This window comes from Gadus macrocephalus, chromosome 6, assembly GCF_031168955.1.
Source record: "Gadus macrocephalus chromosome 6, ASM3116895v1".
NCBI lineage: Eukaryota > Metazoa > Chordata > Actinopteri > Gadiformes > Gadidae > Gadus > Gadus macrocephalus.
This window is the reverse complement of record NC_082387.1, coordinates 25069456-25097035: the sequence shown is the minus strand read 5'-3', so window position 1 is coordinate 25097035 and position 27580 is coordinate 25069456. Positions and strand designations below refer to the sequence as shown.

The 27580-nt window shown below is 45.4% G+C and overlaps 1 protein-coding gene across 4 annotated transcripts; it reads left to right on the top strand.

Annotated features, from left to right (window-relative positions):
- Nucleotides 1–26848, top strand: LOC132458868 (beta-1,4 N-acetylgalactosaminyltransferase 2-like). Of its 4 annotated transcripts, none has more exons than XM_060053231.1 (13): nucleotides 2–54; nucleotides 19600–19733; nucleotides 21026–21153; nucleotides 21513–21656; nucleotides 22334–22440; nucleotides 22639–22676; nucleotides 24252–24318; nucleotides 24411–24524; nucleotides 24738–24824; nucleotides 24935–25116; nucleotides 25340–25483; nucleotides 25566–25794; nucleotides 26562–26846. In XM_060053231.1, exons 3-13 carry the CDS (start codon nucleotides 21026–21028, stop codon nucleotides 26744–26746), a joined length of 1425 nt encoding a protein of 474 aa, XP_059909214.1. In that variant the 5' UTR covers nucleotides 2–54; nucleotides 19600–19733; the 3' UTR covers nucleotides 26747–26846. The 4 variants fall into 4 exon arrangements, with proteins under 4 accessions (XP_059909216.1, XP_059909214.1, XP_059909215.1 ...); XM_060053232.1 differs by lacking the exon at nucleotides 2–54 and adding an exon at nucleotides 19127–19146; XM_060053233.1 differs by lacking the exon at nucleotides 19600–19733 and having other exon boundaries at nucleotides 1–54; nucleotides 26562–26848.
- The last annotated feature ends 732 nt before the right edge of the window (nucleotides 26849–27580 follow it).

Genomic DNA, 27580 nt, shown 5'->3' with positions numbered 1-27580 from the left:
TGTGTCTCGATAGGACCAACTCGGTTACTTGATGCACTTGACTCCGTGTGTAGGGTAAGTCATTTCAATGAGATATGATGTTATTGATGATATTATTTAAGTGTTGATTGTTTTAGTTTGAATATTAATCATATTGAAAATAATATTGTAGCTTTTGCCTAATTGGGACACCAAAACAACACACTCAGTTTGATACGTAAGACTGCTAAATAGGCAGACATTTATAGCCAAAAGGTTTATGTCTTTGAATTGTCATAAATATGCGCTATTATCAGTGTTGGGAAGGATACTTTTAATATGTTTCCAGTAACAGATTGCAGAATATATGCCCACAAATGTAATCAATAAATCTGAGTATTGCATTATGAATACTTGCATTAATTCCACATTGAATTACATTTGATCATTTTGGGATGTGGCATCAAATCCTGCTTGCTAAACAGGCCTATTTGGTGTGTTCTTCTTTTCCAACTGGCTGACTGTGTTAAACAAAAGTCTCCCTGAAAGCGCACTTTATTATTTCATTTGCTAGTGGAACAAAGGCTATAAGGGTATGTTTATCCAAAAGATATGACCAACAGACAATTTTTCCAAAATTGGGAAAATTGACAAACATAAAATATTCTCTTTCAGTACAGAATTTGCGATTGCATCTAACATTATTTTCACTGAGCTAAGTGCATAGGTGTTGCCTTTAATATCACCTTAAAATAGAGAGAGAGAGAGAGAAAGAGAGAGAGTGTGAGTGAGTGAGTGAGTGAGTGAGTGAGTGAGTGAGTGAGTGAGTGAGTGAGAGAGAGAGAGAGAGAGAGAGAGAGAGAGAGAGAGAGAGAGAGAGAGAGAGAGAGAGAGAGAGAGAGAGAGAGAGAGAGAGAGAGAGACAGAGAGAGAGAGAGAGAGAGAGAGAGAGATCGGTCTGACCTGTCAAACTTCTTCTGCCTCACCCTCACCCTGGTGCTGGGCATCACACCAAGGCGTGAAATAGATACATTGGCCCACAACGCAAGGCGTGTTCAGTGACATTTTTGAAGGTGCAATAATCCAAAATCCAATGGAAAAACCCGTTGGCTTTTTGTCAAGGGAACCCAGGGCGACGCTCACCGGGTTGGCCAACATACGTCATCCCTCCACACCTCTATACTGTAAAAACACATGTTCAAGTTGAATGATAATGCATGAATTTATTCTTTATTCTGCCATAGTATTTATTTAAGGGGGGGGGGGGGGGGGGCTTACAAGTCTTTTGAGTAATTTATTACCTCAAATCAACATATTCATTCATAAATAAGTCCTCATTGGTGTAAAATTATCTCTGCCAAAAATCTGACTTATCCTCCTGAGCGAAGAATAATTAATATTAATATCAATATGGTTACATAGGACGGGTAAGCTTCATGGAGGCTTCCATTTTCTTCCGGTCTATGAGCTGCCGAGAGGGTCAAATTTTTTTTGAAAGACCATAGTTATGCCACGCCACAGGAGAAGGAATCATCGTCGCCAAAAAAACGACGATGTGTAAGCATGTATAACATGGTTTTCCATGGCAACGAGATGCGGGGCGCTCCTATGAGCGACTCGTCATTGAAAGGCTACTTTATTACATATTTAATTTACTTTTTCACATTTTTGTCGAGTTTAAATCGTGACAATATTCTTATGACTTATGGATACTGTCAAATGCGTTGGAGGAATTCAAAAGCCATTCTTCATAAAGTTATGGAGGTTTATTCTCTGCTGTGGTCACCACGTATCCAAATCCACCGAGACGCACTTACGCTAGAGCGGACCCTCTGGAGCTTCAACTCGCTTGCGAGACAGTTGATTTATCACCCGAACAACTGGATTTCATACCAACAACTCTGATAAAGAAGACAATACGGAGGAAAAGAAGATCGAGAGGAGGAATTAGGAACAGGATAGGAGACGAGGAAGTAAACTCGTTGCCAGGGCGACTAACTGGCGGCGCGCACAGTCGCAGCGGCCCCTCTTGAGATCTGTGAGATTGAGATTGAATGTTTGAGTGTGAGACGTCCTACGAACGTAGTTTATGACAGGGAAACAATATTAAACATTAGGACATTGAGAGCGAGTAACATCACTGGCATTCGCTGGCATCTGGACATACTACGCAAACACAGGATACTAACGGACACTGTGACACCGTGCCCGCAACTGCCCGGAGGAGGAAGCAGCAGAGACGGGATGGACGTAAACAAACTGAACAGCTTCTTTCAGCTCCTACCCTCCAAGAAACGCTATCGCAGCTTAAGATGCTCCACCACCAGGCTGCGGAACAGCTTCCTACCTCAAGCTGTCAGGATGCTCAATGCACCAGCGTCCCAGATCTTCTCACTGGACTTTATTTATTATTTATTTATTTATTCATCATTGGGACGTTTGTTTGTTTGTTTGTTTGAAATGTATGTTGATCTTGATCCGTGAGAAACGCCTTCTCGTTTTGTTGTTCAATCAACAAAATGACAATAAATTTGATTTGATTTTGATTTGATTCCGTTAGTTACAATGTAAATTGTTGGTACCAAAGGCAACTTTTATGTTATCTGACATTTTATGTAATCTGACATTAAATGACCTACTGTTATTTATCATCTGTATAGTTATTTGTCATGTTGGAAAGTCCACAACTGCTGGAGTCAAGTTCGTTGTCTGTAAGAATGCTTGGTCAATAAACCTGATCTGATTTGTCCATCTAATTTGTCCAGTTGTCCACGAACCTCATCATCACTCGAATGACTCGATGAGGTAGCCTAGTAGGTGTCATGTCACAGCTTCTTGGCACATACTGCCCACCGTAGTTTTTGGACAAGCGAGCACTATTAGTTTGAATGCAATATACAATTGTACCACTAGATGGGAGTAATTTTTACACAGTGTCCCTTTAAGCACATTGAGTTGCACTTTGTGATATTAAAGACTTCCTCAATGTTGTAATATAGGTCGCCTCTCCCCTTTATGTGTCTCGATAGGACCAACTCGGTTACTTGATGCACTTGACTCCATGTGTAGGGTAAGTCATTTCAATGAGATATGATATTATTGATGATATTATTTAATGTTTGATTGTTTTAGTTTGAATATTAATCATATTGAAAATAATATTGTAGCTTTTGCCCTTTTTTGTGTATAACTTTATTGGGAGTAGGGTAACCCTAATTGGGACACCAAAACAACACACTCAGTTTGATACGTAAGACTGCTAAATAGGCAGACATTTATAGCTAAAAGGTTTATGTCTTTGAAATGTCATAAATATGCGCTATTATCAGTGTTAGGAAGCATACTTTTAATATGTTTCCAGTAACAGATTGCAGAATAAATGCCCACAAATGTAATCAATAAATCTGAGTATTGCATTCTGAATACTTGCATTACTTCCACATTGAATTGCATTTTATCATTTTGGGATGTGGCATCAAATCCTGCTTGCTAAACAGGCCTATTTGGTGTGTTCTTCTTTTCCAACTGGCTGACTGTGTTAAACAAAAGTCTCCCTGAAAGTGCACTTTATTATTTCATTTGCTAGGGGAACAAAGACTATAAGGGTATGTTTATCCAAAAGATATGACCAACAGACAATTTTTCCAAAAGTGGGAAAATTGACAAACATAAAATATTCTCTTTCAGTACAGAATTTGCTCTTGCATCTAACATTATTTTCACTGAGCTAAGTGCATAGGTGTTGCCTTTAATATCACCTTAAAATAGAGAGAGAGAGAGAGAGAGAGAGAAAAAGAGTGAGTGAGTGAGTGAGTGAGTGAGTGAGTGAGAGAGAGAGAGAGAGAGAGAGAGAGAGAGAGAGAGAGAGAGAGAGAGAGAGAGAGAGAGATCGGTCTGACCTGTCAAACTTCTTCTGCCTCACCCTCTCCCTGGTGCTGGGCATCACACCAAGGCGTGAAATAGATACATTGGTGCACATCGCAAGGCGTGTTCAGTGACATTTTTGAAGGTGCAATAATCCAAAATCCAATGGAAAAACCTGTTGGCTTGTTGTCAAGGGAACCCAGGGCAACGCCCTGGCAACATACGTCATCCCTCCACACCTCTATACTGTAAAAACACATGTTCAAGTTGAATGATAATGCATGAATTTATTCTTTATTCTGCCATTGTATTTAGGCCAAGTCTTTTGGCCATGGTGGATCCAGATCTGTTCCGGAGCATTTCAGCACCCCGGGCAACAGTGCAGGGTTGCCAGGTCCTGCAAAAAACGTCCCGCCCACATACCGTTCAAAATCCACCCAAAACGTCCTAGAAGCAGCCCAAATCAAAAGATATTCCATTTTGGCCAATGTTTTTTTTTTTTTTTTTTTTTCTTCAGCAAAATGCATTGTGTGCGTGTGTGTGTGTGTGTGTGTGTGTTGTGGCAACCCGAGCCCAGGAACGTCTCAGAGGTATCAGGAATAACCACACTTCACGGCTGGTTCAAAGCCCGGAGGGCATTTATTCGGGATAACTCAAAACACGCCCACGTGGGGAAAACGAGAGAGAATACGCTGACTCCGGGAGCCTTGGAAAAGAGGGGACAACGTTCTGTTCTCTAGGGGAGCAGGGGGTCGTTCCCGTCGGCGTCCTCCTTGGGGCCTGTCGGGAGCGGCTCGGTTCGCCTTCTGTCGGCTTGTCCGTCCGTGGTTCGGGTTTACTCCTGTTGCTCCCAGCTCCAACTCTGCTCGGGGACAGGGGAGCATGTTTGTTAAGAGCTGCCTTATTCCCCGCCCCAGGTGTTTCCTATCTCTCTGATTAGTGTGCCGGGAGGGACGTCCTCTGGCTCCGCCTGCTAGGTATGGGCGGTACACTCGCTCCACAACCTCTCCCCTGGGTCTCACAGCCCGAGGGGTTGGGGACGGGTTGCCACACTCCTCCACCGCTGGTTTACGCCCCTGGATGTCTCCGACCGGCCATAGACATGCGTCTCGGCGGGACAGAGCGTCGGCGTTGGCATGTTCCCTGCCCGGCCTGTGGTCCACCTTGAACCTATAGTCCTGCAGTGCCAGGAACCACCTCGTCACCCGTGCGTTTGTGTCCTTTGCGCCGGCCATCCACTTCAGTGGTGCGTGGTCGGTCACCAGCGTGAACTCCCGTCCCAGGAGGTAGTATCTCAGTTTGTCTAGGGCCCATTTGATGGCCAGGGCCTCCTTCTCCACGGTGGAGTAGTTCCTCTCGTTGGGTAGGAGCTTCCGGCTGATGTATGTCACCGGGTGGTCTTCTCTCGCCCGAACCTGGGAGAGTACCGCTCCCAGCCCCACCTCGGATGCGTCGGTGTGGACTATTAGGGGCAGAGAGAAGTCAGGGGTGATTAGGACGGGTTCGGAGCAGAGGGCCCCTCTATTTTTATTTTATTTTTTATTTTATTAAAGGATCCCCATTAGCTTATGCCATAGCAGTTTGCTAATCTTCCTGGGGTCCACATAAAATCCACATTACATGTAATACTATTAAGTGTATTAAAATACAGTTCATACATACACAACTATAATAACAGTATACATAATACATCACAAAAGTTCAGCAATTATTAATACAGTATAATAAATAACTAAAACAGTACAGTTTAAACATTGTTCCTACAAAAAGCAGCGTCCATATAACCACTAAGAAAAGTGCACCTCTATTCTCCTTTTGAAGGATATTTTGCTTTTTTCTTGACGGATATCTTGAGACAATTCATTCCAAATTTTACTTGCTCTGTAAAGCACTGTTCTTTTCCGAAAATTGGTTTTTGGATGAGCTTGCACAATATCACCATTGCTAGCCTTTCTTGTATTGTGTTTATGCACAGTATTACCAAGAACAATTTGCTCTTTCAAGAACTCAGGTCTGTGTGTCCGCAATGTGTTGCCAAGAAATGTCACTGTGCTTGAGGCAAGACTATTTTCTATGGGTTGCGATGGCTCCCTCTGCTGCCTCCGTCCACTTCACACGGTCAGGCAGGACCTTCCGGGTCAGATCGCTGGAGTGGCAAAGCCGGGGATAAATCTCTGATAGTATCCTACGAGGCCCAGGAATGATTTCACCTGTTTCTTGGTGGTGGGCCGGGGCCAGTCCCGGATGGTGGCGACTTTGCTCTCCTGGGGCCGGACGTTCCCCCGCCCACCTGGTATCCCAGGTACGACGTCTCCTCCAGCCCTAGGCTGCACTTGGTGGGCTTGGCGCTGAGCCCAACCCTCCTCAGCTCCGCCAGGACCGCCCTCAGCTGTCGGAGGTGTATATCCCAGCTTGCGCTGTGTATAATGATGTCGTCGATATGGGCGCCATGGACGCCGAAAGGAAGGACCGTGAATTGATACAGCCCCCCCGGGGTCGCGAACGCCGTTTTCTCCCTAGCGGTCCTTGTGAGTGGCACCAGCCAGTACCCCTTGGTGAGGTCCAGGGTGATGAGGTAGCGGGCCGGCCCGAGCCGCTCGATCATCTCATCTACCCTGGGCATGGGGTAGGCGTCAAAGTCTGACACCTCGTTGAGTTTCCGGAAGTCGTTACAGAATCGGAATGTGCCGTCGGGTTTGGGGACCAGGACGACAGGACTGGACCATGCGCTGCGAAACTCCTCGATGAGCCGGAGTCGGAGCATTCGGGCGACTTCCTCCCGGATGGCGTTCCGCCGGGCTTCTGGGACCCGGTAGGGGGGGACGCGCACCGTGATGCCGGGCGCCGTCTTGATGTCGTGTTGGATTACTGTGGTTCTCCCAGGTAACTCGGAGAAGACTTCCTGGTGCTGAAGGATGACCTCTTCAAGATCATGCGTCTGGGCAGGACTGAGACCTTCCCCCATGGGGACCGCTGGTATGTCGCGCCGGGCGGCCAGGGCGAGGGGAGCCGGCGCCGGCGGGTCGGGTCAGACCTCCACTGCTTCAGCAGATTGTTGTGGTATAGCTGGGTGGGTTTTCGTCTCCCGGGCCGCCGCACCCGGTAGTTCACCTCCCCAACCTGTTCGACGACATCGTACGGGCCCTGCCACTTGGTCAAGAATTTGCACTCCGCCGTCGGGATGAGTACCATGACCAGGTCTCCGGGCCGGAACAGGCGTAGCTGGGCCCCCAGGTTGTAGACCCAGGCCTGGGCCTGCTGGGCCTGCCGAAGGTGGTCCCGGGCGATGGGCCAGACCTGGGCCATGCGGTCCCTCACTTGCTCCACATGGTCGACCAGGGTGCGATGGGGGGACGGTCGACTCTCCCACGCCTCCTTGGCGAGGTCGAGGAGCCTCCTGGGTCTTCTCCCGTACAACAGCTCGAAGGGAGAAAAACCTGTTGAGGCTTGGGACACTTCGCGGACTGCGAAGAGTACGTGGGGCAGGAGCTGGTCCCAGTTCTTCCCATCAGCGTCCATGACCTTCTTCAACATCTGTTTTAGCGTTTTGTTGAAGCGTTCTACCAGCCCGTCGGTCTGGGGATGGTACACCGAGGTCGGGAGCTGGGTGACCTGGAGGAGACTGAGCAGTTGTTTCATGACACGGGACATGAAGCAGGACCCCTGGTCCGTTAGTACTTCGCTGGCTATCCCCCAACCTGGTCTCACAGGAATCCGTGAAATGACTACGGACGAATAACTCGAAATCCGTGGACACATCACGGAAACACGCCGATTTCCGTGATGTGGCCACGGAAGTTGCTCCAATGCAAGTAAATGACAATGATATTCCGTGGCACACACACAGATTCCCGTTTCAATCTGTGTGTGTGCTCCCGTTTCAATCTGTGTGTGTGCCACATTTGACCACAGCGGGGGCTTAACTCAAAATCCGTGGTGGTCTGACGGAATCACTTCAATTGTCTGTGATGTGGCCACGGAATTTGCTCCAATGCAAGTAAATGACACTGTTATTCCATGGCTCACACACGGATATCGGCGTGTTTCCGTGATGTGGCCACGGATTTCGAGTTAAGCGTCCGACCGTAGTCATTTCACGGATTCCTGTGAGACAATGTTGCTATCCCCACCCTACTGAACAGCAGCATTAGCTCCTGGGCTAACGCCTTGGTGGTGGCGGCATGGAGGGGAAGGGAACCTGGTACCTGGTGGCGTAATCCACGATTACTAAAAATTATCTATGTCCCCTGCTCGTCTTCGGGAGTGGGCCAACAATGTCCAGAGCTATACGGTCAAACGGGACTTCAATGATCGGCATGGGGATCAGGGGGTTTCGTACAGTGGGTCTCGGGGCCGTACGTTGGCATTCAGGGCAGGACTGACAATACCGGACCACGTCTCCTTTCACCCCGGGCCAATAGAACCTAGCTAGAACCCTTTCCCTGGTTTTATCCATGCCTAAGTGGGCCCCTAGCAGGTGGGAGTGGGCCATGAACAGCACCTTACTAATGTAGGGCCGGGGTACTAGCAATTGTTCGATTACTTCCCCCTCCCTTTCTACGACCCGATATAGCAGGCCCCCCTTGGTGCTGAAGTGAGGGTGTGGTAGACAACTCACCGAGTCCCTCGCTTGTCCCTCGTGGGCGAGGACGTGGCTCCAGGCGTGCTTCAGGGCGTCATGGGCGCTGGCGAACTGTCCGGGTCGATCCGTTCTGCCCCCCCCCCCCGGTCGGGAAAAAATCAGAAAACTCAGTGAGATGGGAGCTCTCGGATCCTCCCTGTGGGCCGGTCTGCTCGGTTGCCGTCAGGGTGTCCGGCATGCCCAAGGGTGGTCCTGCCGACTCCGCTCGGTGGGATCCTCCCGTCGAGTTGGGCTGGGGTCTCCGCCGGGGTTGCGGGGGCCAGTCGAGCCCCGTAAGCGGGTCGGACCGCTCACCCGGGCCGTCGTGGTGGGTCTCGCGGGGGTCGGGAACCCGGGACGGGGTTCAACAGGCGGGTGAATATGGGGCAGTCCCTGCCGATGAGCAGCGGTACGGGCAGGTTGGGCACGATCCCGGCCCGTGTCACATACACCCCTCGGGGGGTCCTCACGACCACGTGACACGTGTCGTAGGTGCGGGTGTCCCCGTGTACGCACGTGACCTCTATCGGCTCGCCCCGCCGTCCCCCGTCTAGGTCTGGTCGTAGGAGGGTCACCACACTGCCGGTATCCAGAAGGGCCTCTGTGTCCTTATTCCCTACCCTCACCGGGATAGTTGGGGATCCGGGTTTCTGGTGGGCCCAGCAGGTGGCCAGCAGACACGGTCCTGACTGTCCCCCGTCGGCGAAGGCCGACGGCATGGATACATCCCGGTTCCCAGTGCACTGTCGGGCTAGGTGCCCGGTTCGTCCACAGGTGTAGCATCGTCGGTCCTCCCGGGGTTCCGGGGAGAAGGTCGGCGGCCTCGGTGGGGGCGACTGTTGTCCGGCTCCCGGGTCCCGTCGGTCCCTACGCGGCTCGGCGGGCCGCGATGAATCCGGGTGCTGCCACTCTGCCACCTGCCAGTTTTCCAGCTGCCAAATCAGCTCGTCCACCGTGTCGGGATGGTTGTGTGCGAGGGTTCTCCGGGCATCGGGAGGGAACTGACGGACAGTGTTGTCGATCAGGACCCGATCTAGGATGCTTGGTCCTTCTCCTGTTGTTAGCCACCTTCTGATCAGCCGTCCGTGCTGGGAGATCTGCGTGCATACAGCGCCTCGCAGGTCGAATCGCCAGTCGTGGAAGCGCTGGGCTCTGGCAGCGAGGCTATGGCCATAGTAGGCCAGTATGGCCTGTTTCAGGATCGGATATTGACCGGCATGCTCCGGCGCCAGGTCCTGGCTGGCCTGTTGGGCGGGTCCGGTTAGGAAGGGGGACAGGATGTGCGCCCACTGGTCCTCCGGCCAACTCTTCCGTCAGGCCGTCCTCTCAAACACCTCTAAGTAGGCCTCCACGTCGTCATCCGGCCCGAGTTTGGTGAGGCGGCTGGTCGGCGCGGCAGTCGGGGTCTCGCGCACCGCTTGCTGGGTGAGCCTTAGCACCGCCTCCCGGAGAAGAGCGAGACTCTCGGCGGTGTCTCGTTGCTGGCGCTGGGCGGCGGCGGCGGCTGCGGCCCCTTCCGGGTTCTGCATCGGGGGCTGGGCTGGTAACTCTGTGTAGTCCGTAGTGTAGTCCATAGTGGGGTCAAGTTGCCGGCGTCCTCCACCATATGTGGCAACCCGAGCCCAGGAATGTCTCAGAGGTATCAGGTATCACCACACTTCACGGCTGGTTCAAAGCCCGGAGGGCATTTATTCGGGATAACTCAAAACACGCCCACGTGGGGAAAACGAGAAAGAATACGCTGACTCCGGGAGCCTTGGAAAAGGGGGGACAAAGTTCTGTTCTCTAGGGGAGCAGGGGGTCGTTCCCGTCGGCGTCCTCCTTGGGGCCTGTCGGGAGCAGCTCGGTTCACCTTCCGTCGTAAAGTAACGGTTTAATAACACAAACGCAGGATACACGTGAGCTGCTAGTTTAGCGAAAGCAGCGTCCCTAGCAACCTGACGTTGTTGAAACATGCAAGTGAGCCGATAAAATCTTCCTAATAACTATAAAACAAAAGATCAGACACAATCACTGACTGAAGATTATGGAAGTAAAAAGTATATTTCTCGCTAGAAATGTTTTCAGAAACACGTTTAACGGTGAATCGGTCCTAAAATATTGCATTTCCCATTCAGATAATAAAGATTAATAAAGATCATACACATTCACTGAATGAAGATTATTCAAGGAAAAGGTACATTTCTCGCTAGAAACGTCATTAGAAACACGTTTAATGGTAAATCTGTCATAAAATATTGCATTTCCCATTCAGATAATAAAGATAAATAAAGATCATACACATTCACTTACTGGAGATTATGCAAGGAAAAGTTATATTTCTCGCTAGAAATGTTATTAGAAACACGTTTAATGGTGTATCTGTCCTAAAATATTGCATTTCCCATTCAGATAATTTATATATGCTACGTAACAATTTCACCAAATGCTAGGAGAACGTCTCGCTGGTGCTATTCCTCCATTCATTTAGAATGGAGGAGAAAGCGTGTACTCCTCACGCTTTGGTCAGGCAAAGCGTGACACTGAACACGCCTTGCGATGTGGACCAACGTATCTATTTCCCGCCTTGGCGTGATACCGGGTTGGGTTCTGACCGCACCAGGGTTCGTTTGGAAGCGAACCGAGACCACATGGAGGTCTCGGCCGGCTGATTTGGTGCGCTTCAAAGTGAGGTGGTTGTAATTCACACCAAGCCTCCGGAACTACCCTTCATACCTCCGTCTGGTTTCAGCGTTGTTATGGATGTTACCCAATAAATCCCCTAGAGGGCAGTGACTGTCGTTTCACAAATTAACAGCATCGATAATCGCAAACATGATATCTGTAAAGACGATTTTGCTTTGTGTCATCCGAAATCGGCACAAAAAAGTGCAAAAAGTGTAGGCCTAGGCGGCGGTGGCATGTGACACCCCTCACCAGGCCACAGATTATCTCCTCAAAATGTTGTTAAATGACCAGTTACAACCCCTCGCAAAGCAGGGGAACCATACAATAAAAAGGTCAGGTATATAGTATAATATAAGTATAAAACCAATATATATCCAATATTATACTACTCTCTATTTTCGCGAATGGTCTGACATTTGACTCTATACTGCCGCCTCGATTTCCGGTGGTATTGCTCCGTTTCTCCCGGAGCACTCCGGATTCGTAAGCTCAGAGGCGACGGACCCATTGACGGACGAAACACCTCCGGGACCGGACGAAATGGTCCGTATCCGTATTTACGTAGGGTGTGAATGGGCCTTTAAGGCCGCTGCTGAGACGTTCCGCAGCCGCGCCCGGTGGAAATGGTCTCATTGATTAGAGTGGAACCTATCTGCTGCGGTGACCGCGGCCAAGACGTGCCGCAGCCGTAACGCTGCCATAACGTGTGCGGTGGAATCGGGCCGTCAGTCTCTGCCCGATCGTCTCTCGATACTCACAGAGCTTCTTATTAATTTTTTTTTAGGTTTTCGGTGTAGCCTAATTCTGGCCCGCCTCGGTCACATCTGCGGGTAGCACAAGGTGCTAAGTGCTAGCCTTACTGCCTATAATTTGACAGAGTAGCCGGCAGGCTGCACTGTGCTAGCGTTGGTGCCGGTGTTACACCGAATTCTGCGACCCACCGAAATGTGTGACCCCAGGGGGCGCTGTTGTATATTTTCTGCAACATGCACGTGTGCATTATAACAAAAACATAAATAAAACATAAGATCTCCCCCCACCCCCAACGTATCTTTCTTTCCTTGATACTAACATTAATTCGAAACAGCATTTTACACAGTAGCCTGTAATGGGCAATGCTCAAAGGTAAATCAGCGTCATTTAACAATGACTGTAGCTTTTTATGGGTAAAGAAGCAACGGTGAAGGACTGTACTAAACGCCCTATTGTAAGGGTCTGTAAAGTGCTAATCAAATCAATCAAATGTATTTATTAAGCACCTTTAATAAAAAGGTAATTGGTTGGGGGGAGGTCTTATGTTTTATGTATGTTTTTGTCATGCCTGTCTAGGCTTCAAACCCGTGTATATTGCAGAAAATATGCAACAGCGCCCCCTGGGGTCACACTTCTCGGTGGGTCGCAGAATTCGGTGTAACACCGGCGGTCAGAAGAAATAGCGGTGCTGTTGTAATAGATTTCACGTCACACATCCATGTATCTGCCTACCTAGTAATTGGTATAATGGTAATTATTGGTATGATTTCGAGTTATCTATCACAAAAATATACTGGACTCTGAGGTTTTGCTAACTTATTGTAATCTGTTGAAAGCTAACGACGATAGCCATCAGCACAAAGTTACATTAACTTTGGCAGATTTTGACATTGATTTAACAAAATCTATTTCATTGACTGTAGTGTGTGGGTCACCACCATGTTAACGAGTAACAGTATTTGATTTGGTACAATTCATTCATATCGAACAATACATAAGCAAGGTTATGTGATCGTATGGGTCAAGGGTCCAGAAATTAGATCGGTGCGGTACGTTTGCTCTACCACCCAATGATCTCCCGGTCAACCAAAAATCGGTGGATTTTCAATCATAGTTCCCGGTCAAATATTAGTGATGGATTCAGTGTTTATTTTCCTTGAATCAGTTCCTGTCGGTCAGTTCGCCAAGAAGAGTCGTTCAGAATCCTTTATTCGTTCGTTCGTTCAGTCGAGTTTCCGGGAGCGGTGAATCGAATCATGGAATGCACGGTTCTCAGTCAGTCAGACTCAGCTCCTCCCTCGTTCTCATTCTCAAACGATCGTGGAAGTCGGTCATTAATCAATATTAGAACTTTAACAAAACGCAGCGGGATGGGAGGGTGTAGTTGACAGTGTTGGGAACGTTACTTTAAAAAAGTAATTAGTTATAGTTTCTCACTACTTGTTCCAAAAAGTAACTGAATTACTCTATAATGAAAGTGACTAGTTACCTGGGAAAGTAACTATTTGAGTTACTAAAAAAAAAGTTGCTATACTGTATGTCAAAGATTTTTCGATTTTTCTGAGCAGTTTTCACAAGTCAGTTGAAATGAGTAGAACAGACAGGTAGGCTACTTGTACATAACCTTCAATATTTATTGCACATCAACAGATAGCAAGAGGTTTATCCTGCACTTCAAATATTAGTATCTTTGTAACAAACAGTTAAACAAAATAAAGTGTGTTTGCAGTAACTGTAGCAAATTAAATCTAACTCTCACAACCTGAGACAACAATCGTAAACATTTAAACAACAAAAAGTGTGTTCTACTCTGTAGTCTTAATTAAATAAATGAATCAAACTCCCAATCTCAGACAAATGGTCTGGTAGACATTCGTTAAGTATCAAACAGTTAAACAATATAAAGTGTGAATGCAGTAACTGTAGCAAATTAAATAAATCTAACTCTCACAACCTGAGACAACTGGTCTGGTAGACATTCGTTAAGTATATTCTCAAAAGTAAACCGTTAAACAATATAAAGTGTGTATGCAGTAACTGTAGCAAATTAAATAAATCAAACTCTCACAACCTTAGAAAAATAGTGTGGAAGACATAGGCTACTGTATTTCAAGTAATTTCGTCATTAAAAAAGTTAACAGTTGAAAAACATGCAGTGCTTTTAAAGATTGAACTTTAGCTTCTAGATATTAATCTACCCATCCATACACTCCTTCCAAAACACTAATCTATTCATGTATCTGTCATGTATCCAGCTAACCCAGGTAGCCTAACAGTCCTACCCTTCAAACCACTGAGTTTATCTAAGAAGCAGCAGCATTTCAAACCTCTTGTCAGAAAGCCTGTTCCTCTTTGGGGTGAAGACCAGCTTCACCAGGCTAAAGAGCAGACATGGGGGACTCGAGTCACATGACTTGACTCGAGTCAGACTCAAGTCGCACATTTGAGGACTTGAGACTTCCTTGACTAACACTGATAAAAGACTCGACTTGACTTTGACTTGGTCTTCATGACTTGAGACTTGACTTAGACTTGAGACAAATTACTTTTTGAAAGTTAGATTAAAGGTTGGATATGGGATTTTAAAAATAGCAGATTTAAAAAATACACACCTCAAATGGTCCTACCCCCTCTCCTTCAACGCTGACTCTAATTCCACTTATTCCAAGTACATGGACGCGCAATCACGGAAGAGCGCGAACACAGATGCGCAAGAGTGAGCCTGGCTAGCTAGGTTGGAGTTTAGGGTTGTCTTCTAGTGCTAGGTCCAAATGTGGATTAGCTAGTTAGCTAGCTCCAGTAGCTACCGCAGGATAACAACAAACAGAAGCTTGCTCTGGGTCACGAGCTTTGAGTACGTGCAAGTGCACGAAGGGGTCACTCGCGGGGAGCGGGGGAGAGGGAGTGCAGTACGACCATCTGATTGACGTACTTACTGTCCAATGCCACTCGATGGTTCTGAAAATCATTGGCTGGAGTTTTTCGTTCCACAGATGATTGACTTGTTTAATTTTCATGTCAGTAGGCTACTTCTAACTCAGTGGCTGTAAGTGGGTTATGATAAGGATCTCAAGTAATTTTCAAGTAAAATTACACCGTCAGAGCCAGAGCGTCAGACTGGGCTGTTCTCAGCATACCGCAAAAGAATTAAGAGGGTTCAAGTTCCAGTCCCCAAATTCAGTTGAACCACTACCTGGACATTTGTGATGGACAGAGCTGCCTTCAGTTTTTGGCCTATTCACATAATGGTTTTGGAATGTTTTGAATAGTTTGAGTTATTGTTAATGTTAAGACATTGTTATTGTTAATGTTGAAATAAACTCAACTTATGAACCACTCTCTTTACCGATTTTTAAAAGTGGAAACTGGGTTGGATCATCAGATTTTTGTATGACTTGACTTGTAACTTGCTTGACCTGAGCAATGACTTGACTTGTGACTTGCTTGATTCTTGAGACTTGAAGGTTATGACTTGAGACTTGCTTGTGACTTGCACATGAGTGACTTACCCCCACCTCTGCTAAAGAGTCCCTCAACTGGGGCACTGGATGGAGTGGCTGCATTGCATTTGAGTGACATTTTCTTTATCAGTGGGAATCCGTTAAGAGTGTCCATCCCTTGTGCTCCTGATTTTAAATAGTCAGCGACTTGGCTTTCCATGGAAGCAGAGGTGCCCTCCTCATCCTCAAAGGAAAATAATTCATCCTCTATGGCTGAGTTGGTGCTGAGGTTGCGTGTTGGTGCGTTGGTACCCGTTAGCTGGTGTTCATCTTGGGCACTTTTCCGGCACTCCGCCAGCAGACTTGCCTTGGCGTTGTCCTTCCTTTCCTGTGTCCGCAGCCAACGTAGTTTAAACCTGGGCAGTGTCACCGCAGCCAAGACTGTAGACTCACGTTCCAGCACCTCTGCAAACCTGGTTTTGATCGCCTGAAATGAGACACACACACACACACACACACACACACACACACACACACACACACACACACACACACACACACACACACACACACACACACACACACACACACACACACACACACACACACACATTATGAGCCAAGAGATATACATTTAATTTGACTTTGATATCATAATTCATAATTAACACATAATTAATGTGAGTGGGAGTATGTATTTAATGGTTTAATTGAAGAGATACTACTTACCTTGACAACAGCCTCTTGAAGTCACAACATCCTCTACCACATCCTCATCCACATTCATGTCTTGTAAGGCATCATGAAGGTCGACAAAAGTCACATCATCAGCATCCTCCTCCCCAGAGTCATCACCCTAAAGGGGCTGGTAAACCTTGAAGGCCTTCACAAAATTCGAACCATTGTCTTTGACAGTAGCTGTGATTTTGTTAGAAATAGCAAAGGATGAGTGGATATTGTCCAGTTCAGTAGCAATGTGGTCATGTGTATGACAGCTGCTTTCTTTCGCTCTAGGCTGTTTGGATGTATCCAGTGGGCGGTCACGCAGAGGTAGCTGCGTTTGTGAGCAGTCCAAATATCTGCAGTTGTAGACAAAAAGTCCAACTCTTCAAAACTCTTTTTAAGCTCTGTGTTCATTTTGGCGTGATCAGCATCTAGGTATTTAGCAAACGTCTCTGTGCAAGGCGTACAGGCCCCTCCTTTCTTAGGTATTTTAGCAATAATGGCTCGGAATGAATCATCCTCCAGCGTCGATTATGGCAACATATCTTTATCCACATTCCTGGCTATCATTCGGTTGACTTCAGCCTGCGTCATAGGCTTTTGTTGTAGGGCAGAAAAATCTAGCTTTTGCTGCTTGGACGACTTTGCTCCGTGTCCTTCTTTGCTAGTGGATGACGAGCTATCATCTGTGGTGGACGTATCGGTGTTTTTGGCCACAAGCTTTTGTTGATGGGTGTGTCGTTGTGAGATGCTTCATTAAATTGGAGTTGCTCACAACGGATGTTGATAGAGTCTTCGCTCTTGGTCCTGGACATAATGTACACTTTACATTCACGTTTTTGCCCTTGACCTCAATGAATTGGAAGTAGTGCTTATATCGTCACCTTGAAAATGCCAAATTTTCACCAGATTGCTCCGGACTCGCCATTCTCCTGCTTCATCGAATGTTTGCTGTTTGTGTGTGGCGCGCGTGTCCTGGCTTATGTGTGGAAAAAGTTTAAACACTGGCTCTGATTGGCTACGATGAAACATGACTCTGCCTTAGCCAATCATAATCTCTTATCTCGGACGTTAACCCACTCGCTCTCCTCACTAGCAGTCTGAAGAAATAACGTCGTTACCTAACAACGTTACTTTAAACGGCGTTATTCCAAACCCTGGTAGCTGATTATTGGACGTTTAACATATCAGCAAGATAATAGATTTGATTTAGCAATGATGGTTGGGGTCCCGGTGGAGAACGAACCATGAAAGAACGAGACAGCATGCATTCATCATTTCCCTGATATTGAATCGTATTATCGTATGGCCGCTCACTATAACTCTTCCCCAGTGTGCGAAATACCTGCCAATATTCAGGGGGGTCTCAATCCCCTGATTGTTGTGCAATACCGATCTAAATTGTCTCAGTATGCAGTTGACCTAACATTACAATATTTCATGGATACAAGCAATCAGTCTATAGCCTACATGACAACACACACACGCACACAACAATTGTTGATAATCCGATATGCTATAGTAGCCTATTCGTAAAGCAACACTTCAGCCAATGCAGCCTCCTATGTCAGTACTGATCGTGCATCCAAGTTGTTTGGATGCACAATGTTCTATAACAAGGAGAGGGAAAGTTGTGCATTACAATGCAAACACTACAATAATTGGCACCAATATGGCGCATTTAGATGAGCAAACAACAACTGAATAAATGCCAGGTAAAGCCAATCAGAGACCGGCACGCAATCAGTGCACTTGCCAAAGAAAGCCTGCAGTATGACTGCTCGTGTGACATTATTTAACCATCCACCCAAATACGATCAGACAGATACATCATTGAACACATTAAAAAAGCACATTCGTCCAACCACGGCGGATGCTGACAACATTTTCCACAACAAGCCAAACATCACCACGGCAGGTGCGCTCTCTCTCTCGCGCTCTCTCTCTCGCGCTCTCTCTCTCACGCTCTCTCTCTCACGCTCTCTCTCGCTCTTGCACATACGTCCACAATTAGTCCTACTCCAACTTGCAAGGCTAGACTGCTTCACTAAGACCCCAACCAACCACAGCGCCTTCATAACCATGCAGTATGCCGACGCCGGAAAGGACATGCAAGCACACTGTCGCACACACTCATCTTATGCACAGTGCACCCTAAGTCCCAGTTCTATCATCACAATTCAGTCACTGCAAAGATTTAAAAGATACCCTCTTACCTTAAGTTAGAATAGACCCAAAGTGTGTGAGTGATACACTCTGGTTTAGCTTTTGCTTGCTAGCCGTTTTTAGTTTGACTTTTCAACATTACGTCTTTCTTCTGTTTGGTGAACATGGCTAAATTGCATACGCACACAGGACTGGCCGGCTCCGCTTGGCAAATTTTTTTGTGAATAATTGTTTTGCATTTTGAATTCTGGACATGGTGAGCTTTAAAACATTGAAGTGACCATTAGTGACATTAAAATATATGTAAAGCCTACATATATCTTTTTGACAAACTTTGAGACCTCCCTCAAATTTTGCTTTTCAGGCTTTCAGGGGGTCTCATTGGTAAATCGGGGGGGTCGAGCCCGATTAACCCGATTAACCCGATTTACCAATGAGTCCGGGGGGGGGTCCCCGTATTTCGCGAACTACTCTTCCCTCTTCACCACTCAGTGTCAGCGAATGAATAGAGAGTCAGCGACTAGTAGGTCTGGGAGGAGTCGAGCCTGAGAATGAACGAGACGAACGAGAGAGAAGAATCAGTTCAGTTCGTTCGTGTTAAAGATACGTTCATTCAAACTGATTCGTTCGCGAACGACCCATCACTATCAAATATCAATGCATTTTCAATCATATTTCCCGGTCAACTATTTATCGATGCATTTTCAATCATATTTCCCAGTCAACTATATATCGATGCATTTCCAATCATATTTCCTGGTCAACTATTTGTCGATGGCCTTTCAACAACGGTCGTTTCCCAGTCAACTCTAAATCAATGACTTTTCAACAGATTGGCAATATCGCCCGGTAACCTAAATATCAATGCTTATTCAATCATAAAGATAACAATAGATCAATGTTGTTCCAATGTTGTTGCCATCAACATTAATAACATCAGGTTTCATCGATACGGTAATGGTGATTCAACATTTATTTTGCATTGAAAATTCAATATCAACCATAAAGATGATTCGGATGGAAAATCACTATTTATTCAATGTTGGCTTGCTGTCTGGGTACCTTCTGGCTAACCTATTAGCCTACTATAGTTTTATTGGGGAGCAGAGCTGTTCTCAACATTCCTGAGACCTGTCCGCCACTATATGAGTCCTTGCTTTACCCAATGCATTTGACTTCTTTATTTATTCATGCTTCTAGCTTAATTAATGTCATGATGTGAATTAGAAACTCTAATCTTTTGTCGAATAAGTTAAAAAGGATTATTTAGGACGAGTTAAATTCCAAGAAACAAACTTGTGTTTTCTTGTTTGTGTTTTTTCGCATTTTTTGGCAAGATAATCTGCATAACATTTATATGGACCCCTCTCTCGATTGATTGTATGGTTTGGTGTTGTGTGGATCCAGTTTTCAGCTCCGAGCGTGCTCATCCTCCAGTCGGTGCGCATGCAAGCAGAACGGAAGGTGGACTGTCAGTAGATTAGACACGTCGTCGTCGAAGAAGTCGGGATAACAGGAACGAAAAGCGAGGCAAGAGAAAGGTGAGAGGGAGAAAAAGTGCCAACAATTAATCACCCAGTTTTTCCAGAGAAATGTATACACTTAATCACGGATCTTCCTTTGGTGCCCAGCATTATTTCATATAAATTAATAGTTGTTCATCACCAACATTAAATTCATACATATAGCATACACAGCTATAAATATATAGATAAGTAAATGAAGTGGATGTACTGGGAAGTCTTGTTTACTGAGGTTTGCAGCAGCAAGGCCCACTCACTTTCGTATACTTATCCAATAGCGACAGGTCTCTAAATACTGACACCTAGTGGTGAAAAGTGATAGCAGGGTAGGCATTGATGTAGGTCATCTGTGTCTTTTCTGTGGCAAATTCCCAGGTGTTTAGAGACAGTGGGGAATTACTGGTTTCTGACAAACATGTTGACCAGAATTTAGAATACTGATATTTCAATATTATATTCTTTCGAAGGGCCCAAAATCTCTAGCAGGGCACAGTGGCAGCGCCAGAGATTTGTTCTTGCTGGTGCTACAGTGGGTCTGAGTTACTCAGTGATGGTGCTGAGGGATTTACTGTGCGGTAATACCAATATATTTTCGCAAGGCAAGACGCATGGTGTTCAAAAGTTTCAAGCATTATGTAAATGCCTCTATTGATTCACAAGCAACAGAAATTAATAGATCTCATATAGAAGTGAACTGTGACAGTGTCAACAGCATCGGAGAGGACCCGGGCTACACAGAGCATGAACACACAAACCAACAGAGCATCCAACCCACAGCGGACAACATGAGTCAGAAACCAATCCCTTAATCAGCGTCAAATGCATGCTTTTACACTGAAAAACACAACACTAACCCACAATGTCCACTGCTATTTGCATTACATAGCGAGACAATGCCAAAAGATACACCGTTATTTATTAAAGTCAAATAAGGCAAACAACAGAAGTTGGAAAAATCATAATCTGACCATGCAATAACTCAATTAATTCAGCTACTGAATTTAAAACAAAAATCAATAGAATCACCTCTTGGAAGGCCAAGCAAAACCAGTAGGCTTAAAAGCATTCAATGTAATATTTTTGACGATGGGGTATCCACCACAATATAATAATTATACTCAGCACTAGTCTAGGCCAAAAAAAAATAAAATCAACTGCACTCACCATTGATGATTTCAGAGGAGTACCTTTGATTACCTGCTGATTGCCCAACTGTTGTGAAGGGTACTTTTTACGCACTAACCCGTAAATAATAATATGATTTTCTTCAGTGTCATGTTAACGCACTGATTGTCTTTCTCTGTCTCCAGATGCCCTCATTTGGAAGAACAGGTTTGCTACTGCTGCTGTCTCTTGTTATCTTCAGTGGAATAGGCTACCTCTGGCTCCCCTCATATGATATGGTAGAGGACAAGATTGAAGCCCCGATAAAAAAGTGGTAAGGCTCAAAGTTGATTTGAAAGTGCACGCTTGTGAATGTTCGGTCACTCTCCGTGCAATATTCATGTATTTACAAAGCTGACCTCGGACACCGCAAACCTTAAGCTAATGGATGGATGTGTAAATACATCAGTGCTTGTCAACAGTTTTGGAGCAAAGAAATACCACAATCCCAAGGAGAAACTCAAGGCACACAAACTTATAGCCTTTGGGAAGGAATGATATTAATGATGATATTCTTTTTTATGAAATGTTATGCTTATGTTTTAACTGTAATGTTTATTCATTCTTGAAGGCAGTTGCATTCATGAAAAGCATTCTATCAATGAAGTGTATTTTTATTAATATTACCTGTAGGTCCCCGCCCACTGGTCAAGTGAAGCCCGCGGCTTCCTGCACTTGCCCAGCGAAGTCATATGATCTGGCAGGGAGCATTCCTACTGCCAACCGAGAAGACATTCAGAAACGACGGGCAGAGGAGTACAAGAAGCACCAGGCTAGGTATGCATGGCCACCAGTACCAGGAGCAAAGGCTGGAACAAAGCGGGGAGGAGAGACAGTGATGTATCAATTGATCGATTTTATCAACAAATCAATTTCTTAAAGAATAATATCTTAAATATTCAAATCAAGTTGTAAAATGAGTATTTGGCCTGTTTGCTAGGACCCCAGGTTAATTGTTGACATCATCTATGTCAAGATTTAGATCAGCCAGGGTTTTTGCTAAACTCTTTCCTCATCTGGGACCTCATCTTCTGAAATTGTGTAGTGGTCCATTTTATTACAAACCAGTGTTCAGCAGCTGCCCTAGCTGCATCTTTGTTTTTTCAACACAAGTTAGCGCGTACACACTTCCCTGGATAGGTAATAGCAGGCTAATAGTGCCCACAAAATGTCAGGAATTTGTTTTTGTTTGCGACTGCGAATGCCTACCACAAATTGAAAAGGGAGTGTCATCAAAATAGACGGAGAAGCCAGTATTTTGACCCGGCATGTTTCCTTATTGTTTGATGTCATATCATGGTCATTTTATGACTTGGTACAGTAAATGTTACATAGTGTACATTAATTATTCAGTTAGAATATTGTTCAATTTACATTATTGGTTAAGTGGCATATGTTTCGTATTGGTTAACTGATTTGTGTATTTTAATATTTTTTCTGTCTCCTGTGTCCAGAACAAGCTCCATTTTGAACACACTCCTCTTTGCTCCACCCAACTCTCCACTGCAGTATCCCATTCAGGGTTTCACAGTACGCCCCTTGGTCCCCACTCTCATTCCAGGTACAGTACGCTGCACTTCAGTGGTTTAATTAAATCTCCCCGATACTGCTCTTCAGTTCAGTTGCTGTGCAAGTGCACTGCACAGATATACATATATAAGGTGCAATGTTCTCTTTCCTTAGCATCTTTTCGGTCTTCATTTTATGTTCAATGTATTCCTCAGGAAATAGTTTCACCCCGAAAGATATTTTGTTTCAGGTTTAGCGTTGCACGGGGTTCAAAGAAGCAGCTATAAGGTTGGTAGTAAAACTCTGGGTGTCAAGTCAAAATTGGGATACAAGGGACAATTCTAGATGTCTTGGAGCTAAAGGTTAAATTTCCCTGGTTCCTTGTTACGGCCCATGTCTAACCAGCATCAACACAGGTCCCCCTTACTAACCATAATCATTTGTTTCTCATCAAGCAAGAGTTGAAATGTCTTTTCTATCCCTTTAATGACATGGTTATGGGTCTCTTTATCAGGGTTTTCCAAGCGGAGCTTTCGGGGACTTTTGGATTTTCTTGGAAGCACTGGTGCACCTCCAATAGGTGTTTGCAGATTATGTAATGCCCGGGGTTAAACAACAGTTTTCTTCTACACGAACAACAAATAAATATACAATAACTAAAGCATAATTTTTATTTGAGATTATATTCCATTTCTGCCAAGCCCAGCTACATTTTCCCAGGTCACTTCATTCTATACATCTCACCTTTTTATATTGTGTGATGAAGTTCTTTTTTCTTTCGAACAATGCAACTCTTTTCCAATATACTGTATTTCTGCTTTTCTCACTCTTACTTCCTTTGATTCCACAAAGCCTGAATAAACAGAGTACTGCTGCTTGATTGTCTGCATTTCCCTTCCTGCCTTCCTCCTGATGTTTGCGCAACATGGGTGACTGCAAACAACCAATTGAGTTTCAATCAGTGGAGGACAGTGGAGTGGAGTGTCCTATCGATGCTTAACCAGTAGATGACACGGTGGGCCTGTCGGCCATTGAGGGAATATTCAGGCGATAGCGTACAAATCCCTCCTGAAGTGCTGGAACATTTTGCTCACCGATACTTAAATGAGACCGTACTACTGGGATATTTCCAAGGCATTACGACGTCCTGATGAAGGGAAACCGGCGGCTCTGCTACTCCAGCCCGTAACGGAACTTAAGGGCTGATTGTGGTCCCACGTTCACGCAACGCAAGGGGGTTAAGGACCCCTTACGTCCTCGCGGACCCTCCTTGCGTCCACCGCAAGGGCCGGACGTGCGCCTCCCAAAAATGTTAACCTTCCGTCGAGGCAACGCAGCAGCAAGGGCTGTGATTGGTCCACTTACTAAAACCCGACGTAGAACCGTAAAGGTTCACCACTGCGTCGAAGCATCTACGACGTGGTCCTTGCATTGCGTGTCGTGGGAACACAATCAGCCCTTAAGTCTAAACTGTGCAGCAAAGACGCTTTTTAGACACGTTGTTAACTCTTTGTCATTGTCAAATTTGAGCTCATGCCTTCTTAGAGATTGTGGGAATTCCTAAATTGAATTATCGCCACATATACCAGAAACACGTTGCTAGCTCATTCTTTTTTTGTTCTACCAACATATTTGGCATATTTAGGCTATGGGTGGTGTTGTGGTTTGAATCAATGAGCGAGTAATAATTATATTTTGGCAGTCTGATTGTACCAAGGCATGTTAGGAAAACGGACAACAACAGACAGGTTGTGAGCTAAAAAGTACAAATATTCAGTCAACAGTCCTTTTTCATTTTAGCACGGCAAAGTACTCGCTCACTCACTCAATCACTCACAACACACTTCTCCTTGTGTTTAACAGGTATCACTACAGGTCACCAAAGGTGTCCTCAGTCTAGGGAGCCAGAGTGAAGCACAAAGTGTCGAAGGTGATTCATGAACTCCATCACTTCAATGTGTAACTAAACCACTTGTCACTGGGATTGACTTGTATGAAATAAGATTTGTGAATAACCAATAGGTGGCGGAAAGAAATTGCTGATCTTGGAGAAGCTCAGCTTAGAGGAACTCAACAAACTTCTGGCGAAGGTCACCTACACCATTCCTGTGTACCACATACACACCGGAGACCTGGGTACTCTAAGACCTTTTTAATGGATGTATGGGTTAAATGATAACATTGAAAGATACGTACTGAACAGAGGCTCAGGTTTAAAAAATATATTGTTAATGTGATGTTCTCATTTTGCACTCAAAGCATTCCAATATTACAGTGGATTGTGTAAAGTGTGTCAAATCTTATTTAGGCTGGATGTTTTAAAATATTTTTCACTTATTTTTCAATCAGTTCACTTCTCGTTTGAGCTTCATGAAGCTGTGTTCCCCATCGCCATTCGGCAACCAACCGTACCTGTTCTTTTCGACATGGGAACAAGTATAACAACAAAAGTTTTTCCTTATAAATCTTCAATTTTTACAGTTGAGTAGAATCATGAACCCTTACCTTCTTCCTCTCTCTACCCCCCCCCCTCCACTCTTTCAAAGACATTAGCGACCAAGTGACAGTCACCACCAAGACCTTTATGCGCTACAAAGAGTTGAAGGTCCTCATAAGAAGCCTCAGGCAATTCTACAAAGACGTGGTGCTCATCGTAGCCGATGACAGCTTTACTCCAGAAAAGATCACAGAAGAAAATGTTCTGCAATACATCATGCCTGGGGGACAGGTAGGCATATATTGGAACCATGTGCACACACACACACACACACACACACACACACACACACACACACACACACACACACACACACACACACACACACACACACACACACACACACACACACACACACACACACACACACACACCATAATGTCAGTCTTGTGCTTGGACATCACATAAGAGTAGTCAAGTATTGAAGTTGATTTCAAATCCTTCCCTTCCACAGGGATGGTTTGCCGGCAGAACCCTGGCTGTCTCTCAAGTCACCACCAAGTACTTTCTTTGGGTGGATGACGACTTTCTATTCACTGAGAAAACAAAGATAGAGGATTTGGTGGAGGTGATGGAGGCAACACCAGAGTTGGATGTGGTGAGAATCATATTACTCAATTACTATTTTTTTATGAATAAAGCATGAGTTTGAAGATGTAATTTCTCGTTATACTTCTTAGGTTGGGGGTTCGGTTTCTGGAAACCAGTTCTACTTCTCCATCGCCTATGAGGAAGGCGATGGTGTTGCTGGAGGCTGTATGGACAGGAAGTCCGACATAAAGTTCCAATCACTACCAAATTACCCACAATGCTCCATAGTCCATGGGGTGGTCAACTTCTTCCTGGCTCGTACCGACGCTGTGAATCGAGTGAGATTTGACCCCAAGCTGAAGAGAGTGGCACATTCAGGTATGTTCCCAGCCACATCTATGACATGTAGCCCTTTGGGTTTGTGTACATACATCCACAATGAATGAGAATGGGGAGTTTTCTTTTTGCTTCACTGGTAGATACATGGCAATCCAAAGTAGGTCTTCAGTCTTTAAATGCTAGCTACCAACAGCGCTATTATAGAGGGAGCTATATCGCTCCTGGATGTGAAGTTACCTCATCTTTGGAGCAGTTGCACAAGCACTAAGGCTACACGGCATGACACGCAAGGCTGAAACTCCTTCAATTTTTGCATAAATTAAATATAGGTTTTGTCTCAATTCAGCAGGCAAAATATTTTGCATAAGTTACATATTTCTGGCTTTGAGGTATCAGATGAATTGGACAGCAGTGCTTAGTGTTGGCAGCTATTGTGAGACGGGCAGCGGGTCTAAATAAATATTGCCTTTTTGAATATGCCATAAAAAGTGTCTGCTCGTCCACCGTCATAAAACCACAATAACAATGAGAAATCATTCAGTTGTCATGTTGTCACTGGTGCGAGGACTTGTAGTTCCATAATGGGGCAGATATCCAATTTGTTTATCAACAATATCATCGAAATATGTACTGCCTGGACCTGGATTCATTACCATCACCTCACCTTTTCTGTTTATTAATTTTAGTTTTCCGACATATGCTCCCCCGTCGGGACAAGTCGTTTTGGATGTACACAGGAAGCGCTCCTGCTACTCTATTATTCTGCTTAACATCCAATAATTGCTGTTTTGTCTTTTCCTCTTCAGAATTCTTCATGGATGGTCTTGGCCAGTTGATGGTTGCTTCGTGCGGCCATGTTTCCATTGGCCATCAGCCGAGAGGGGCCAATGCTCAATACGGTCGGTTCAGACACCCTGGAAAGGGTGATGTGCAGTATAAACTACAGCTGCACTACTACAAAAACCATCTCCAATGTATCCACTACGGATAGGAAGAATCCCGACGGATCCATACGCTATAAGAGAAAGTTATCTTCCAGTACTATGCATGTTTTCCCATTAACAACCACTACTGGCTTGAGTTGTTGCTACAGTAATAGCTTAAAGGTCCCATGACATGAAAATCTCAATTCATGAGGTTTTCTAACATAAATATGAGTTCCCCTAGCCTGCCTATGGTCCCCCAGTGGCTAAAACTTGCGTTTGGTGTAAAACGAGCACTAGCTGTTCTGCTCGCCTTTGAAAAAACGGAGGCTCAAGCGCGCTGATTTGGAAATCTGTGCTCATGACGTCATGAGGAATCTCAGCTCCTCCCCTTACTCTGCCTGGCCCGCCCAGAGACGTTGGCCCGCCAATGAGACTCGACCGTGCGAGCGCCACATGTGTGTGTGTGAATACACACACTGTAACGCAAGTGTTTCTTGTCGGTTCTTTGACGTGTCTTGTATTTCCACAACGAGACTGTCGTGGGGGTTATCTAAGCCATGGTTGAGAAGGAATTGGGGGAAAGGAACTTTGGTTTGACTCGCTGAAGTACATGAACTGCGACATGCCGCCGGTTGCCGCGAGGCACCATCGCCCGGCAGCGGGCAGCCGGCCGCAGGCAGCGCGCGGTTCAGTCGACTTCAGGTTGATGTGGAAGAACCAGAGACGTCGCAGAACCCGACAAAGTCGTTTGTGATTCATAATATCGTCTGGAGGCGCACACAATATGTTATATGATATAGATATCTATGTATTATATGATATTTAGATATAGAGCTCCAGGACTGTAACGCAAGTGTTGTACACTTCCTTGTTATTTGGATAACCGTTCTGCTGTTGGT